The sequence below is a fragment of the Fukomys damarensis genome, unplaced genomic scaffold (genome assembly GCF_012274545.1).
Source record: "Fukomys damarensis isolate Sample0158 unplaced genomic scaffold, DMR_v1.0_HiC HiC_scaffold_15, whole genome shotgun sequence".
NCBI lineage: Eukaryota > Metazoa > Chordata > Mammalia > Rodentia > Bathyergidae > Fukomys > Fukomys damarensis.
In genome coordinates, this window is record NW_022900927.1 from 4,304,830 (window position 1) to 4,323,376 (window position 18,547).

The following is an 18,547-nucleotide window of genomic DNA, read 5'->3' on the forward strand; positions in this document are numbered from 1 at the left end:
GTTTGGAAGAACAAGGGAAAAAACTGCAGTTCCACTGACCTGGCAGTACCTGACAGATGGGAGTTGAAGGGCCCTAAGGCCCAGTGGTACAGCCCAACATGCCAAGCAGCACCTGGCTCGGGGCCACCAACCTCTAAGGTGAGACCCTGAGTCCACAGAGAAGAAACTTGGACCCCCAGTGTCTCGTACTGTGGTTAGAACACAAAAGGTGCTCAATAAAAATCTGTCAAATAAAATACTGCAAGCTGGGCTGTGCCAAAGGAGAAAGAGCTCAGGAGGAGCTCTCCCACAGGAGGCGGGAAACTCACCCTTCAGAAGATTATTTTATTAAAACTGGGTGACACCAATAAAGGGGACGATACAAAAATTTTTTTGGTCCATGAAAAAAAACATAATTCAGTTAATAAAAATTTATCTTCAGCAGGGACACTGTAGGAGTGCTGAGCTTCCTCCTGTGGTTCCAGGCAGGAGCCAGCCAGGGCTCAGCAGCCCCAGGGCTGTCCAGTGTCAACTGTGGGAGAACCCTTTGCTGGAGGGTTGGAATCAAGACAGGAAGAGGAAGATGGGGAGAATACTCTGCTGTCCCCAGTGTCACACAGGCAGGGACAAGGGGCAGGGTGACGTGGTCACAGGAGCCTGAGGAGGGGTGGGGAGGCAGCTTTGTCAGTTCTGTGGGTTTAGAGCCCACGATGAGCAGAATCCTGTGCCCAGCTGTCTCCCACCCCGCTGTGTTCAGCCTGCAAGCCTGAGATTTACTAACTCGGGGTGACACAACCTGGAAGAATCTGAGGCTCTCCTGGAAAGATGCAAAACCATCTAAGTTCCAAGGTGCCAAGATCCCCAGGTTCTGCTGCTACCTGAGGGGTCTGAAGCTTTGAGGGCCAGGGCTGGGGAGTCACAATGCAGTGAGGCAGGGACAGGGAAGAGTCACAAACCCAACTCAGAGCTGTTTTGCAGCCCTAGGCGCTTTCACTCCTCAGCGCCCTAGAAGTCACCAGTAAGTATCAATAGGGCAGACAGGGACAGGAAGACAGGGATGGCCCAGGGCTTTACCCGTTTGATTCTAGGCCTGTTTCTCCACTAAGAGGGGAGCAGGGTGGAGTGAGTCACTCCCTCTAGCAGGAAGGAACAGCCTCTGCTGGCAATGGCAATACCCCAGATTAGATCCCTGGGGCTCTGACAGGGAAAGGCAAGATTCCCCCACCCAAATACCGTGGGCTAGGGCAGACAAGAGGGAATCCTACAAAGGGCATCTACAGGGAGTGTGCGGGAGGGAGCAACAGTTCAACAACAAGCTCCAATACTGACATGGACCCCTACAAAGGAGTCAAGAGAAGTACTGAGACCGCAGGCCAAGCCAGAGGGCTGGGGATTGACCTGGGGCTGGTTGGAGCCCAAGACACAGGGTTGGTTCCTTCAGTGCTAGAGGGCAACAAGTGAAGGGAGAGTTTGCTCCAAACCTGCGGAGGAAGGAAACTGGATTCTGTTCAGAAGGGCAAGTGAACTCGCTTACAGAGTGCCCCCAGGCCTGAGTCTAGGAGGAGGGGACACCGGGCTCCCAACTCCTAGGTCTCTGAAGAGCAGGATCAGTGTAGTTGGTCCCCTCGAAGACCACCTGGCCTTAGGCTCAGTCCATTCAGAGCACTGACTACCACTACGGGTCCTCTCTCTAACGCTATCCCAGGGGAGGGCAGAGGCACATGGGAACTTTGTGGGGGGAAAGGAAGCTGGGGTTATGAAGGGATAGGACAGGAGAAGAGGCTAACAGGTGTCTTGTGAGACAGAAACGTGAGACCCTCTTCTTTCTGCTATTGTCCTTGAACCAATAGCAACCCTGGAAGGCCCTAAGCAAGACCAAGGCAGGTGCTATGAGGCAGGCAGCACAGAGCCCAAATAAAGAATCGGTTCAGCCAAATCAGGGCTGTAGGAGAAGCCCTATGTATTCCGGATTCCCAGAGCTTGCTCTAATTCTTGTCGTCTCTGCTGCACCTAAGAAGAAAATAATGGGAGTGGAAGATGAGACCGACCAGAAGTTGGTACCTAACACCACTGACTCGTACCAAGCAGCCACACCCACCACCCTCTGTCAATATCCCCTTGCCCCATGCACCTACCTTGGAGTAGAAGTATCGGCACACAGCCTCCTGAGCCCAAGGCTGGAAGTAGAACTCGGCTCGGCGTTCCTCCTCTGGGTTACCCACCACATCAGTCATGGTCTAAGGGAGGAGGATGGAGGAAAATGCAAGAAAAGAAACTTATTTCCTGCCTTTATATCTGTTGGTCAAATTTTATTCCCCCAAAAGATGTTGAAATTTGAATCCCCCATTATCTGTGAATGCGACCTCATTTGGAAATGGTTTCTGCAGATGATCAAGATGAAGTCATTAGGGTGGACCCTACTCCAAAGCCTGGGACCCTTTCAAAGGGGAAGCATGGACATACAGATAGGTAAGAAGGAAGACAGCAGGAAGACACATGGAGAATGCCATTTACAAGGTCGGGGATGCCTGAGTACCCAAAGCTAGAAGCCTGCAACAGATTCTCCAGCATGGCCCCCAGAAGGAACCAAGCCTGCCGACAGTTTCATTTCAGACTTCCAGCCTCCACCACTGTGAGACAAAGTTCTGTGCTTCAAGTCATGCAGTTTGTGTTGGCCTGCTGCAGGTGTCCCAGCAAACTCATGCAGTACCCAGCTACCGCTGGTCTAAGTCACTGCCTGGTTTGAGAGGCCTTCTGGTGCTTCTTGTCTCTTGTTCCTCTACGCTATTTGTTATTATAGGCACAGCAACCGCAGCCTCAGCCAGAATTGAGCACATTTCACACTACCGTGCCCACGCCTACCTTCTCACCTGAGCTTGCTTACACTGCTTCCCTCTCCGGGAAATAGCTTCAGATCACAAGTTTTCCACGAAGCCTTCCCAGATGAGTACGGCTTCATTGAACTCCCTTCTCCTTTGAATTATCTTATTGGTTCTAGTCAATTCTGGTAATGTCTTACATGCTTTACTACTTTTTAATCATGTTAGCCTGATTTTTCCGAATAGAATGCATGTTGCTTTAAGAGCAGAGATCAGACCTTCCTCTCTCTATTGCTGACAGTAGAAAGCAAAATGATAGTGCTGAGTAAGTACTGAATGGACGTGACCTCTTTCCCTACTTATTGTGGTTTTTCTTTTTTTTCTTTTTGGTTTTTTGAGAAAGGGTCTCACTATGTAGTTGAGACTGACCTGGAACTCACTATGTAGCTCAGGGTGGTCTCAAACTCACAGTGATCCTCCTGCCTCAGCCTCCCGAGTGCTGGGATTACATGTGTGCTCCTCCATGCCCAGCCACTTTTCCTACAATTGTAAAATGGTCCTGAGATGTGCTAAAGGAAAATATGATCTCTCACGTGCCCTTCCAACTCTCTTACCAGTTGTACAAAAATAAAGCAGACCTGTCCCTCAGCTCTAAGTCCCTTTCGACCCTCTGAGGTCTTTTACCTTGAGGTCCCGGCACTGAGACTGAAGCCAGTCATTGATGAAGCCCTGAGGGTCTCTGGCGAAGCTCAGCATGAACTCCCGCTGGGTCTTTAGCTGGTTGATAGTTTCTATTGTCTCATGGATCTAAAAAGAAGGGTATGTACACCATTTTAAACACAGGGGAACACAAAGTTACGGTGGCAGACAGTGCCTGACACCTCCAAGGGCTTCTAGCCCTTGGCATTCTTTCAGCAGGTGACAAACATTTGTTTCTGTCCGCTGACCCATCTAAGGGCAATTTTCCCTTTCATCTCAATCTCACTACGTGGTAAATACTTGGTCTGGGACCAAGGACAGAATCATGTGTACCCAATCTCCAGTCCAGAGTTGATTCTCCAAATTCCAATCAACCTAATGCTTTCTTGACTTCTTGAGACACCTTTAACTCAGTACCTCTGAAACAAAACTCACACCCTTTCTCTAGCAACTATTCCTTCTCTTCCCAGATTTAGTGGATACTAATCTCCACCCAAGCCAGAAACCATGGAGTCACCATCTTGCCTTTCGCCTTCACCCTTATCCAAACCATGGTCAAATCGCTCCATTCCAATGTCATTTCACTCTCATTCCAGTCTATTTATTTCCATCCACACTGTCCATACTTTCTCTCTAGGGTGCTTTAAACAATTTATGTAACACAGATTTTCATTTGTTTTCAAAGTCGTTTCCTTGTCGGGAGCATTTCTACATAAATTTGGGGGGAAATCATTTCCTAATGAAGTATGACTATAGCTGCTGTCTAAGGCCAGGGGTGTCTTGCCCGAGAGCCGGATATGGCAATGGCAGGCTGAAACGTAACTTCATTTCGCCTTAGGTCACAGAAGAGGCCTCAAATGGTCTGTGAAGCTGTGGTGCCCAACGGCAAGGTAGCACCAGGTAAGGACATCCTGGTTCCCTGAGAACCTGGTAGTAATATAGAAGAAAAAGGTTTCACCTGGGGAGGGAGTTCCTTATCAGCTCAGCTCATCCCACCTACTGAGGTTTAAGTGCTCTCCTTTCCATTCTCATCAGCATGGAATTTGCGTCGGCTGAGGATCAGTCACCCAATTCTTCCTCCAATTACTGTGTGTACCCATTAATAGTGGCTAGCTTGGAGAGTCCGTCTTTGCCCACTCTGAGGCACTGACCTCCTGGCCCCCCATATACTTTGTTTTTTTTTTTGAGACAGGGTTTCACTGTGTAGTTCAGACTGCTCTGAAACTGTGTAGCCTAGGCTGGTCTTGAACTCACAGCAATCCTCCTGCCTCAGCCTCCCAAGTGCTGGGATTACAGGCATGCACCACCACGCCCAGCTCCCCCCATGTACTTTGAATTTACAAAAGTCGTTATTGTCTTTTTTTTCTTTAGCTCTTGCCATCCCGTTCCCCATAGTGAAATAGGAAGAAAAGGGCTAAAGGTGTAGGGAAAGTGGGAAGGGTAGGGGAAAGGGAATAAGGGAAAAGAAAAAAATATGAGACGAGGAAAACATGGAAATGAAGCGTTTGTAAATGGGGAGGGGAAGACGGGGTGAAGGGAGGGCAGGGACAAGGGGAAAAAATGAGAACCAAGACCTGTCATGTAAAGGTACAAGATCCCAATAATGAACGTAATTGTACTGTATACCTAGATTATACCAATAAACTCAATAAAAAGAAGAAAAAAAAAGATCTTCAAGCCAGTGTAAATATTTCATAAATATTTGACCATTTGGATATACACCTGCACAGTACCTCACACCTTTCAGCAAGAAAACCACTCAAGAGTAAACACCTGACGCAGCTAACTAGGTACGATCTAGAATCCACTGCGGGTAGTTTAGGTAGAATCTGCTCCGAATATTTGTTTCTCTGAAGTAAAGGCACCACACACTTTGTTCAGTTAAGAAAACCATCCTTACAATACAGGACAATTTTTAATCTTTAAGTAGGGCCAAGAACACTTAGCCACTATTTAGGTTCTGAGTGGCACAGCGACATCCCCAGCTGAGGCCATGATTTCATAGGGCAGAGGTTCCCAAAAATCAGGCTCCTTCCCACCTGCTCTCAGTGTGCTGCTTTGGGCAGGGCAGGATGGCACTCAGGTGAACCAGGTCCCTTTGTCTTTGGCTTCTCTTTCTGATTATTTTCCTTGACGGGTTTCAGGAAGCTATCTTGACACTGAGTGTTAACATTCTCCATACACACATGAATCCTCTGCTTGTTTACAACAATGCCAACAGCATGGTGAATAATACTGCACTGTTCCAGCTTTGCCATGGTAACATTCCTGTAGCTTTCCTTTTTGAACAATACCCATTCCCTTGATGTCTACAGCATCACCCTTTTGTAGATTTGCATGTATGTGGTCAAAGGAGCAACCCCATGTTTTCTAAAAAGCCTAGCGAATAAATGCTGGGTTCCTCTCCTCTTTCCCTTTGTTTGTCATTTCGGCAAATTACTGGAAGATGGCAGTTCTGGCCGAAAGGACTGCCCACACTTCTAAGTTTAGGGCCTTGTATGTCAAATACATCATATGGTTTACCTTCTGGCCTCCTGAGCTTTCTGTCCCAAGATCTGCCCTCTTCCAGCTCACTGCCCATCTTCCCCTAAGTGCGCATTCTAATGTATACAACACCAGTGCCTCCACTGGTGAAGAGCTCCCAATGGGCTCCCTCACTTTATCTGCAGGATAAAGCAGAAAACTAGTTTCCCCTGAATTGGAGCTTTATAATTAGGCTCCTGCTTTCCAACTCAGCTTTCCTTCCCCACACATCCTATCCCTGGCACCTGTACTTTTTCTAGCACACCAAATGGCTTTTGCTTCTTCAACTTGCCAGGGACACTTTCCTCTTTGGAGTTTTACATATGCTGCCTCTCGTTCTGGAATATCTTCCACCTTCCATGCTCCTAGCACAGCTGTCCTTCCTCTCCTACATCCTTCTGGAGTGGCCTGAGGCACTTTCCTGGAAAACCTCCTGGCTCTCCTCTGCATTCCTGGAGCACCCGGCTTTGCCTGTGGGGACTAGGCCTAATGATGACAAGGTAATGATGATGACAGCAGCAACAGTAGCAGGAGTTGGGTTTTGCTGTTTTATGTGCCAGATATTTTCTCCCATCTTTAAGAATGCTGTGTGAGCCAGGCATGGTGACGCACACCTGTAATCCCAGCACTCAGGGGGCTGAGGCAGGAGGATCACTGTGAGTTTGAGACCAGCCTGGGCTACATAGTGAGTTCTAGGTCAGTCTCACTACATAGTGAGACCCTGTCTCAAAAAACAAAACAAAAGAATGCTGTGTGATTTCCAGAACCCTTATAAAAATAGATACAGTAGTTCCTCAGGGTTCACAAACTTAATTTGTAAGGTTCACAAACTTAATTTGTAAGGTTCTGGTTTTTATTTTTGTTTTTTTGTTTTGGTTTGTTTTTTGAGATAGGGTCTTGCTATGTAGCCCAGGCTGGCCTTGAACTGGGGCAATCCTTCTGTCTCAACCTCCTGAGACTACAGCGTGCACCAACACATCCAGCTATGACCTTGATTTGTTCTACGATTTTGGAAAAGATGGCAACCGTGTTTGTCACCCAATGCAGAGTTTGCAAACAAAAGCGAAATTTTGCCAAATGCTTGTTTTTGAAACAAATTATTTGCAAATAAAAGCATTCATGAACCAAGATACCAGTGTATCACAGTCTCTATTTCACAGAAACTGAGGCTCAGGGCTTTAAAAGGTATTCATACATGCGAGTTTGGCTCCAACCAGCACCAAGAACAGTGCCTGACACACACTGGGGGGGTCACTATATCCTGAATGAAAACAAAAGCAAAAGGCAGCCTAGAAGCTGTGATAGGGAACGTGGCACCCAAGCTACCCAGGGCAGAGATCCCTACCTTATTGTCTAAAGTAGCGATCTCCTGCTGGCTAGCAGTAGACAACAGAAAAGAATTCATCTGGGTCTTCAGGGTATCATCCACTTCCACATCAATGTCGTAACAAGCTGTCTTTTTCTGGTCATTTGGGTCAACACTATGGAGAAAATGAAACAATTCTGTAAAAGGGCTGCCCCCCAAAACAAAGTTACACAGAGCCAAAAAGATGGCTCAAAGAAGGGAAAGGAGACTGACAGGAAAAGGCCAAGAACTTTTGGGGGCTGCTGGGGATAGAACTCGGGTCCTTGTGCTTGGGAGGCAGTTGCCAGAACCACTGAGCTAAATCCCCCGGCTCTCCAAAAACTTTTGGATAAAACAGAAATACTCTATCTTCATTGCGGTGGTAGCTATGTGGTATGTATATCAATCACGAGTCATCAAACCATGCTTTAAATGGAACAATACATGAAGTACAAATTCTACCTCAATAAAGTTGATTTTTAAACAGGCAACTGTAAAAATTCAATTTATACAAAAGGAATCCAGTAAAAAGTAATTTTTTTCCTCCTCAAAACCACTACTACAAGGTCTTATGTATTATTTCCCTTTTAAAACTAAAATTAATGTTCAAAATAAAATCAAACAAGACACACACACACACATATATACACATAAAAAGTGGTCTAAATTTAAGCGGAGGAATCTAGTACAGATCTTTTTTTTTTTTTTTTTTTTTAATCCAGGGCCTTTGTACTGAGCTACATTCCTACCCAACCACCTTTTAAAATTTCAAGGTAGGGTTTTGGTAAGTTGCCCAGGCTGGGCACAAACTTCCTACCTTAGCCTCTCAGAATACTGAAATTAGAGATGTGTGCCACTATATCTAGCTATAGACCAACTTTTATGAACCCAATGTATAGGATGCAGGACTTACTACTGGGTAAATGCTGGTTCAAGGCCTAAAGAAAGGCAAGCCTTTACCAGACTTAGATAAAGCAAAAGGAGGACAGGTCAGAATTGTGGTACACACCTATAATCCCAGCACTTAGGAGGCAGAGAGGGAGGATCACTTTGAGTTCAAGGCCAGCCTGGGCTACTAGTGGGTTCAAGGACAAACAGGATTACACATCAAGACCCCGTCTCAAAAAACTAAAAAAAAAGAGGACAGATGCAGTATCCAACAAAGCCATCTGAGGAAGTACCTATATTCAATCCCAGTCTACCTAGAGATACTTTGCTCCATAATTTCTAAACAAAACAGTGAACAGAACCAATAGAGCTGGAGTCTCAGGCTGAAATCATCCAGAGATGGCTGGTGACCCTTCCCATCAGTGGTGAGCTTTTAAATGTCTAAGAACTGACCCACCTGTAAGGGACGGAGCTCTGATGGGCAACTATCTGCTGATTTCTAGCCCCCAACATTCAGTCACCAATCAGGGAGCTGGGAAGAGCTATGCAACAGCACATCACTATGTAACAGTATTTCCATCATCCAGACAAGACTAACCTTGAGTGCAAATATCAGTAAATTGTAGTAACTAGGAAGCAGTAAATTTTAAGTATATGTCTGTCACTCACACTTCTAGTATGATTAATTTAATTATGTTTATATAATTTAAATTAACAACTATGTCTGCTTGTAAAACCCTGAAAGATTGACACTATCTGTGCAAGCTTCAATAAGCCAGCTCTAGCACACTACAGCCTCCTAAACACAGGCTTACCTGATGACGTGATTAATGATAATGGGTTCTGGTGGCATAAGCAAAGCATGGAGCCTTTGAGGGATCTCTGAAAACTTCATACGTTGAGACTCAAAGATCTGTGGGAAGAGGAAAAGCAGCTACAAACTGCCATTTTGAATACACTCAGTACTCTAATAGATTCTAGCAAGAGAATAGGTCTTTTGCTTACCTGCTGGAGGTACTTGTCACAGATGACAAACTCTCGCTCATGAGGGTCCTGGAGCTTATGTGTCTTAATATATTGCCACAGTGCTTGGATAATCACTGGACGAGTCTGGGTGTGGATACCCAGGAGCCGAGCCAGGCGAGGATCTAATTTAAACTGGGGAGGCTGCAGGGAATCAAAGGATGTAGTGCATGAAGCTACCAGGGTGGGTTGATGCAAATTTTGGGGTGTTCAGTATGGCTATGCAATCTTGTCAGCAAACATTAATGTAGTGCTTTTTCTGGGGCAGAAAACTACTAAGAAGAACTCAAGCGATAACTAAGAACTATCATTATAATAAAGTGACAAATTGTTTACAACTAGACTTAACCCCTTAAGTCAGGATGCTGTTGGGACAGGGTGGTGAAAGCTGGACCTGTTCCAGCTGTGCAAATTACCTGGTAATCCAGCATCAGTAGGACAGTACACCGTACATTCACGTCTCCTGGCCGCTTCACCTGGAAGCCATCAGTCTCCTGTGTAGTGGCGGTCCTGTGCCACTACAGAGAGGAAGATGTCAGGGGGTGCTCTCCCAGAGGAAGAGCTGGGGCAGGAGGGAAGAGCTTCTGTAATGGCTGAACATGCAACTTTGATTACTGAGGCTACTGGAGAAGAGCAATAGCATGAGGCATTCCTACAAATTGCATATGGCTTGGGGATTATTGTCTGTGTCTAAGCAGATTAACTTTTAAATTCTGAGTATTTGGAATCATGTTTGAATTAGCCTGAATTTCAAGGAGTAATTTTATCCACAAAATGGGTAATATATATATATGAACAAAAATATAACATAACTCCTGAGTACTTAGGACATGTGAAAGTATTCTAAGACATCTACCTGGATTATCATTTAATTCATAAACATCCATATAAGACAATCATGATTATACCTATTATGCAGATGAGAAAACTAACACTTAGAAGAATGACATAACTTGCCTAAGTCAAACAATTAGAAAGCAGTGGAGATGCAATCTGAGATTTGATTTGTCTGACTCTATGGTTCACATTCTTAGTCACTATTCTCTCTCTCTCCTTTTTTTCCTTTTTTTTTTTTTTGAGACTGGGTCTCACTATGTAGTTGAGACTGACCTGGAACTCACTATGTAGCCCAGGCTGATCTCGCACTTACGGCGATCCTCCTGCCTCAGTCTCCTGAGTGCTAGGATTACAGGTGTGCACTTAGTCACTATTCTCTATTGCTATAATATTAAGTTAAATATATTTATAAATTTCTATTGATGCTATGACTTACTTCCCTTATTAGATGGAAAAGACCTTCCCATGTCTCTCTAGTGATTGAGGTTAAGGGGCTCTGGCTACACTGGTAAAGAAAGGAATAGGTTAAATTCATGTGGAGCACTGGACTGTCATTCTGGTTCTGACTGCTTCCCCAAAAATACTGCTGCTAACCTGGTTTTCAAAACATTGTATGAGTAGGCATTAATAATAGGCTTTCTGGGGCTGGGGATTTAGCTCAGTGGCTCTGGCACCTGCCTCGCAAGTGCAAGGACCCAAATTTGATCTCTGCTACCAAGAAAAAAAAAATAATAGGCTTTCTGGTAATTTGGACTTTTTCTTTTTTTTTTTTGGTTCCAGGGATTGAACTTGGGACCTTACACTTGTGAGGCAGACGGCAGAACCACTGAGCTAACTCCCCAGCCCTGGCCTTTTTTTGGTACCAGGAATCAAACTCAGGACCTGGTGCTTGCGAGGCAGGTGGCACCACTGAGCTAAATCCCCAGCCCCCGGACTATGATTCTAAGGAAGCATGGTCCACAAGCAAGTCCCCATAAAGGTAACCCAGGCAAGTACTAGGATGCTATTAGTCAATTCCTGTAATTATAGCAAATGCCACAGTAAAAAATATGAAGTTTGGGGGTAACTACGTCTAATAAGCAAGATTTAGAGATGGTTTGGCATGTACAAGAGATCTCCACTTGGGCCGGGTATCTGGCTCAGCGGTTCTGCCACCTGCCTCATAAGCACAAGAGCCTGAGTTTGATCCCTGATACCAAAAAAAGAAAAAGACCTCCATTTAGCATTTCCCTAGAAAGTGGGGGCAGTGGCCTGGACACTAAAGTTAAAAATGTAAGACTGGGCCTGGGATTTAACTCAGTGGTTCTGCCGCCTCTCTTGAAAGCACAAGAGATGGAGTTCAATCCCCAGTACCAAAAAAAAAGGGACAAATTAAGATTGCAAACTCTTTGGTCCAACTAAACACAGCTAGTGACACCTGCAGGTCAATGTACAAACTGCAGTGATACAACTGCACCTGGGGTAACTATTTTCTACCTCCCCCTCTCCTAGCTGTTAATTTGGTTCCAAAGTCCACCATCCTCAAGTCATAGCATCAAAGCTTGGAAGACAGAACAACTCACTTCTACAAGATGGTTGTCTGGTCCATACAGGTCTTTGTCCAACTCGATCACCAAGGACTTAAAAAAGGAAGAGAATTTCCTCTTTTGTTTGGTAGCATCATATTTCGACAAGGCTGACTAAAAAGAGAGAGGAAAGATAATGTTAGAACAGGTCTGGAAAAAAAAATCCCCAAAATAAAATTCCTATAAAAAAGGAATGCACAGGGCTGGGGATTTAGCTCAGCGGTGCTGCCAACTGCCTTGAAAGCCCAAGGACCCTAGTTCAATTCCAAATAAAAAAAAAAAAAAAAAGGAATGCACAACAGCAATGGGCAAAAAACTCAAAAATGTCTTCTGAATATCTCTTAGGAGATGGTAAGGCTGGCATCTGTGGGCATCAAACCAGTCATAGTAGAAACCGAATCCTATAGTAGCAGCAGTCTGTAATACAGACAGGTTCACTAACTTATCACTTCATTTCCCTCAAGTTAAGCCAAACTACTGCACATAACAAAGCAAGTTTGAACAGAGAAAAGTCTGACTGTAGAGGGAAAATGAATCACAGGCAATAAGCAGCCAGAACAAAACAGCTTTATTTGAATAGAATGACATGGTCAGCAGATGGACTGGACCTATGTAGAGAAGGAGGCTCTGACACTGAGCCCTCGTTCTCCTGCAAAAATGCATTCAAATTAGCCTGCCTGACAGCAGCTAAAAATAGACAGCCAGAGAGCACAAGGAAATGAAAGAAAGGTGAGCTTCCCCAAGGAGCTCCTTGGGTGGGAAATCTGGGGGCTATCACCTGTCAGCTGATGTTCCCTATAAAGTAACAAAGAGCCTGTTGGAGAAATCTGCCACTTAAACTGTGAGGTATCTCCAAAAAGCCAGGAAGATGGAGATGCCATAACAGGAATCAAGGACTCAAAGAGAGGAAATATGGCCTCAAATGCTAATTGCAAACTCACTTGACTTAAAAAAGATAAAAACCTAACTAAATAATCTGCAGATACTGCTAATTATGGTCAGCAGCACTAAAAGAAAGTAAACAACAAATCAGATCCCAGGACAATAAGATTTTCAGTATGATACCAGCGAGGGCTAAAGCTGTGGGAGCAGATACAAAGGACTATTGTCTTTCTGTGCAGAGAACAGAGTGTCCCTCTCCCTGGTGCACCCAGCCAAGTACCAGTCAGGCTTCTTGCAGACCAGGCAACATTGCTCATTCCCAGAAACTCCCACCCTACATGTTGACCACAGTGGACCTTGAACTCACATCCTCCAGGAGCCGTCCTTCTACCCGAAGCTCCCAGGATGCCACCGTCCCTTCCCCATCCTCGGCATCTGATTTAGCCGGATTGAAAGTGTTAGAAATGAAAATTCGCAGCTTCCGTTTTTGCTGAGGAAGGCAGAAACAGGATTGATGGTGGGGCTCCAGTAGTTTGATGCTAAAGACAAGGGTCTCCCCAAACCCCAAAATTACTCCTAACAGACTGGCTTACTGCCTACCCAGGCCCTCTGGTGGGTGGAAGATTCAATTTAGAAAAGCAGTACAGGCCACTGGCCTGAGTACAAGTGCATACATGGGATGCCAGGTGGACAAAGCCATGCAAGGTGCCAAGTTCCCAAGGTAGCAGAGCAGTTACAGCAAAAACGTGGACAGGGTATATTTTTAGTGCCAGAGACATCAAAAGCCCCTCCCTCTTTGCTGTTCTGTTCTTGGGCTCCTAATGTAATTCTCAGTTCGTAGGTGGAAGGGAGAGATGCAATTTAAATGCCAAGGAGAATTGTGCTGTGCCTTTTGTTTTCTTATCCTAAGTCCAGTGAAGGCTCCCAAGCCTACTTCTTTGGCTCTCTGCCTAGTGCTTTCCTATGTTACCTTGATGGGACGTTTCAAGGCCTCTTGGATATCTAGACGTTTCCTCATGATAGTCTGGTCCAGTTTCCTTTCAAAAGCCAAGAGATCCATATAGGCCTGGGATTCTGGTACCAGTTCACGAATCTTAGGAATGGAAAGATATAGTTGGGATCTACAGTAAGCCACTTCTATTCTCAAACTCACCAAACCTTCAAAAAGACCTATAGCCGGACTCACCCTTTGAGGTAGAATTTTGTCAGCCATCTTCTTTTTCTTTGCACTGTTCAAAATAAATACTGTTATCAGGTCGGGAAAGAACTAGTCAGAACATGAAGATAAGCTGTCAGCACTTCCATTTATAGGAAAGTGGGGGCCTGTAAAGCTTCTCTCAAAGCAAATTCTCTCCCCAGTCACTACAATCACCACCACCACCACCACCACCACCACCAGGCATTCTCAAGGATGAGTCCCCATAGCACCATCTACTAACACAGCACCACCACTCTGGTTCAGGTACTCCCACCAGCTGTGGCCTCATAGGCTTCCCTGCCCCCTCTCTCCTCCCTCTGCCCCCAGGTCATCTTACTTGTGGTTTCGATTTTGGACCGCCTGCTGCTGGACCTGCTGGATCTGCTGAGGTGCAGGTCTCTTGCGGGACTGGTCCATCCCTGACTGGGCCAGGCCAGGTCGGACTGAAGGGTTCCCCCCATAGCCAGGAGGTCCCATGGAAGGTCCCTGAGGTGTCATTCGGCTGCCTGGCAGCATACCTGGTCTCTAGAGGGGAGAGGACCCAGAAATGTCACAGCTTCCCTTGCTAACTCCACCAAGAAAAGGGAAAGGTAAGAGGAACACCTGAGTCCTTTGAATGAAACAAGATTGGAGAAGGTGGGGTGGAGGGCAATGAGAGGCAAGCTCTCGGTCTCTCTGAAATACAGGTAACTGGATGGAGATTGCTCTGTTCCAATCTTGGTCCCCTAGAAAAATAGGGCCCCAAAGCTAAGCGACAACCCAATTATACTCACATTCTGCCCGGTCTATGTTGGGTCTGACTCACTGGACATCTCCTCTAGTCCCACATTCACTCTGCCAGCTACCTCTTTAGACGCTGACCTCAACTGCAGCTACAACCTGGTGTTTTCTGTGAAGACTGGAACTACCCAAACCGTTTTGTGCTCCAAGACCAACTCAAGTCCCACATCATCCAACCTGGGTCTATTACCGACTTCCCGTGGAAACAATGCCTCTGGAAGCAGGTAGGGATGCCAACCGCCTCCCCCTCTCTTCCTTAGAACAGCCTCCCTACGCCCGCACAGGACCAGAACCCCTCCCAGGGGAGTCCCTCCAGCACGCCAGGGCTCTCAGCAGCAGCCAGCGCCCTGACTCAAAGTTACTTACTTTCAAAAGTATTATTTAGTAGATGATCTCTCGGCACACAGACCTTAGGCAGAAGACATCAAAAAGTTACAAGAGAACATGACAGTGAATTCAACGTATCAGATGGGAATGTGTGCTCACGCGCACATAAATAAATGTAATAGTGTTTGGGGAAAGGATCCTTTTTATTCCAGTGATCTGAAACTGGACAGGACAATGAATCTCAGGTAAAATACAAAGCCGGATTACAGTCCAGATCTGTAAAGTTATGAGGGGAGTCTGAGAGGGCTGAATTCAAGTATTCTAAGCTGAAAGATTCTTCATGTCATTTTGCCATCATCGTAGGCAAAAATTTGCCCTACAGAGGAGAAAATGTACCATCCAGATCACATGCAGACAAAATGCCAGTGACTAATTTTGAATAACAGAAGTCATAATAAACAGAGGATGTTAAAGTAAAAGCAAAGCCTTCATCTCCGATGGGATGATGCTTGATTTGAAAGGTTTTTTTTTCACAAAGAACCGGAACCGGAACTCCCCCCGCCCCCTGTACGCCCCCCGAGCGCCGGCGTGTTTGTGCGCTCGGCCGGCTCGGGATGCTCAGGGAAGCGAGACTATGGGCTAGAGGGGGCGACTAGCGGAAAAGGTGTATTGACCACTCCCTCCCGCCTTCGCGGTTCTGGAGGGGAAACCATAGAGATGAGATGTGGGCTAGAGAGGCCCTATGAGCGGCGCCCCCAAGCCGGCGGGAGGACGACAAGGCTTTAGAAAAAGACCAAAGCCCTGGTTCCAACCTCAACCCTGACGAAGAGGAAGCCCCGCGCACTTAACTTTATAAAGCGCTCTGATTGCTTTTCGTTTCCTTCTCTTATTGCGGTAACTCCAGGTGATTGAAGAAGGGTACACACTATTCCATTTTGGAATGGAAAAACTGAATTCAGGAGGCAAATGACTTGGCAAAGGTGAAGCAACAGTAAAGCCAAGTCCTAGATCAGAGGGTCCTGGATCACAGCCCAGGACTCACCCAGAGATAGTGCTTCAGTAACTACTTTCCACAAGAGGAACTTCAACCCAGCTTTAACCTGCTTTCAGATTTTAAGTTACCTTGAATTTTGACTCTGCCTCTCAATTCTTTGTGGTGGGATTTATATTTGGGGATTTTTGTTTCCCTTGACTCCCTCCCTCTCTCCTTGTCCAGTGATCCAAACCACCCCTGATATGATGGTCAGCTTGTTCCATCCCAGAAGGACGAGTGTCTCCCTGCTCAAACTTTTTTACTCCTCCCCTGACTGTATGACACCTCCCAAGCCAAGCTCAGCTCTAGGCATCTCTGGGAATACCTAAATACTATTCGAATAAAAAGAACAACACTGAAGAACAGATGGTTGGAACCCAGTTTATTAGACCAGAGGCATGCGTCACCCAGAGAGAGCCCTGCCTGCTGTTCTCTCAACCAGCACACACTTCTTGGCCTTGCTCCTGCTTCCCTCTGGGGAGGACTGATCTCTGAGGAGCCAAGAGTTCCCAAAGATCCTATAGCCTTATTCTCCACTTCAGGCCAACACACAGGTGACCTGTCCATGGGTCCTGTTCTGGAATTGGAGACCAAAAGACAGGTGGGCAGAGAAGACCTGGAAAGGAGTTGGGGCTCTGGCCTGGGAGGGGTGCCCAGTGGAGGAGGTGGGGCAGGCCCTCTATCTCATGTCTCTCTTTAAGGTAGAGAAGGCCAGAACAACAGAGCTTTCTACTCCTGTAAGCCTAATCTTTCCTCATATGACCAAACCATACCTCACCAGAAAATATAAGTGGTGGGCTTGGGCATCAGGTAAGGAAGAGGGGCTGGGCACCCAGAAAGGCCACTGACTGAGGACTTTAGCATCTGCCTGTGGGCACCCCATGGCCCAGCTGCATAATTCACCAATCCCCAGCTCCCTCTGTCTCTGACATTCTTGACTTAGTGTCCAGCACAGCTCTCTACCCCCTGGGTGGGGGGATACCTCTGTAGCAACCCCTTCCCTAGGGAGGCCACAGTCAGCCAGGCAAAGGGCATTGGGATAGGAGGAGCAGGGGAAGGGAATGTTAAGGCTGCAGGGAAGGCTGAGAAGGTGTCCGGGTTGGGGAGAGAGGGTGAGGCCAGAAAGAGGCAGAGCTTGTGATTCACAGCTTCCTTTATGTCGCCACCGAGACAGTGCGAAGGTTACAATGCGCGTGTCGTCTCCTTGTGCTTCTCAGAGGGATGTGTGTACACAGTACAGACACCAGGGGAGAGAGTCCAATTCTTTATACAGGCGAAGGCATTCAGACAGAGGAGGGGAAGAAACACAGAAGGGGGAACTTGGGCTGCGAGAATGGTTTTCAGAGACAAGAGGGGATGGGGTGGAGACAGACAGGGTTAGAGGAAGGTATATACAGAGATATAGCAATATAGAGTCTGTATCATATAGAAATAGAAAATGCGGATGAGGTTGTCGAAAGAAGCAGATGAAGTTGGGGGAGAGGACTTGGGAAAATTCCATAAGAAAATTTATGGATGTGGCCCTTGCAGAGGGCTCTCTAGGGGAGGGGCCAGTGAGGTCCGGCACCAGTGCCCCTCACCCTGAGCTAGAGCTGACCAGCCAGGTCTTTCTGCAGATGTAGAGGGCTGCTTCTTGAGATTACTCTCCAGGAGCTGGAGTGGGGGTGAACTTGTAGGTATCAGGATGTGGCCTACAGCACCAGGGCCATATCTTGTCCCCATTTCCACTTCTTCAGAGGACTCCCCACCCCCTAGAAATTCCACATGGCGTGAAAGAGTAGGCTGGGGTTTTAGTTCCTGCCCGGAGATTTGGGATTGCGGGGGAGTCACTGGCTGAGAGGATCTCTTAAGGCTGGGGAACACCCCCCACTAGCCCTGCCCCTTAAAATACATTCTCTGGTTTGGGGCCAAATTCCAGACCCCAAGGATTCCCTCCACCCCTCACTGGGAGGGGGCTTTGGTGACTGGTGGCAGCAGAATGTAGGTGGACACTCAGATGACTGACAGCCAGACAGACACAATTCAGGCTGGGAGCTAGGGGAGGCAGCATGGAGCAGAGAGGGGCAGCCTGAGGTCTCTTGCCCCATTCTCTTGTTCAGATTAGTTTTGTTAAAATAAAAAGAATGGGATAGAGGCAGGAGAGGACTCTGTGGTCAAGACTCCTTCCTCACCACAGACAAGAGAAAAGGACTGCCCAGAAGTGCAGGTGAGTCCCCAGGGCTGATGCGGCAGGTAGCTGGGGGCGCCTTGCTCTCCTAGCCCTCCCCGCCTAGGCCTTTGGTACAGCGGCCTGCGGGGCTCAGCAGGTAAAGTCCTCGAACGTGCCTCGGGCCGGATGGTGAGGTAGGATGTTGGCAGCGTACGTCATCCCAGCAGGATGTCCCCGGAGGCTCTCGCACGGGTTCTAGGGGAAGCGCACAGGACAAGGTCTGGTTATGGGAAGGGCCGCGGGCCACGCCTTAGCGCTGGGGAGGCCGAGCAGAGAAGGTGGCTTGAGGGCGGGAGGGGCGGAGCGGCGGCGGGCCCCCTAGCTCACTGGCTCCCTCACGTGTCTTTTGACGTCGTCCAGGCTAAGCGCCACACCCTTGTCCGCGCTGCTCCTCTTGGCCTCCTTCTGGCACTTCCCGCGTCTGCACAGCTTGTGCTTAA

At 47.1% G+C, this 18,547-nt stretch overlaps 2 protein-coding genes across 6 annotated transcripts in view; both read right to left on the reverse strand.

Moving 5' to 3' along the window:
- Positions 1 to 1,372: 1,372 nt before the first annotated feature.
- On the reverse strand, positions 1,373 to 14,843 carry Smarcd1 (SWI/SNF related, matrix associated, actin dependent regulator of chromatin, subfamily d, member 1). 4 transcript variants are annotated; one of them, XM_033763542.1, is made up of 14 exons: positions 14,729 to 14,843; positions 14,096 to 14,283; positions 13,747 to 13,789; positions 13,531 to 13,653; positions 12,928 to 13,050; positions 11,676 to 11,792; positions 10,550 to 10,618; positions 9,693 to 9,794; positions 9,259 to 9,420; positions 9,069 to 9,166; positions 7,366 to 7,501; positions 3,483 to 3,605; positions 2,115 to 2,216; positions 1,373 to 1,989 (listed from the first exon to the last, which is right to left on the reverse strand). In XM_033763542.1, exons 2-14 carry the CDS (start codon positions 14,272 to 14,274, stop codon positions 1,936 to 1,938), a joined length of 1,431 nt encoding a protein of 476 aa, XP_033619433.1. In that variant the 5' UTR covers positions 14,275 to 14,283; positions 14,729 to 14,843; the 3' UTR covers positions 1,373 to 1,935. The 4 variants fall into 4 exon arrangements, with proteins under 4 accessions (XP_033619433.1, XP_010621958.1, XP_010621961.1 ...); XM_010623656.3 differs by lacking the exon at positions 14,729 to 14,843 and adding an exon at positions 14,532 to 14,614; XM_010623659.3 differs by lacking the exons at positions 10,550 to 10,618; positions 14,729 to 14,843 and adding an exon at positions 14,532 to 14,614.
- Positions 14,844 to 16,156: 1,313 nt separating this feature from the next.
- Asic1 (acid sensing ion channel subunit 1) overlaps positions 16,157 to 18,547 on the reverse strand; it is a 22,444-nt gene continuing 20,053 nt past the window's right edge. For both annotated transcript variants that reach the window (XM_010623654.3, XM_010623655.3), the window contains 2 exons: positions 18,447 to 18,547; positions 16,157 to 18,302 (listed from right to left, as the gene is read on the reverse strand). In XM_010623654.3, coding sequence (XP_010621956.1) covers positions 18,198 to 18,302; positions 18,447 to 18,547 — 206 coding nt within the window. In that variant the 3' untranslated portion in view covers positions 16,157 to 18,197. The remainder of the gene's footprint in view (positions 18,303 to 18,446) is intronic.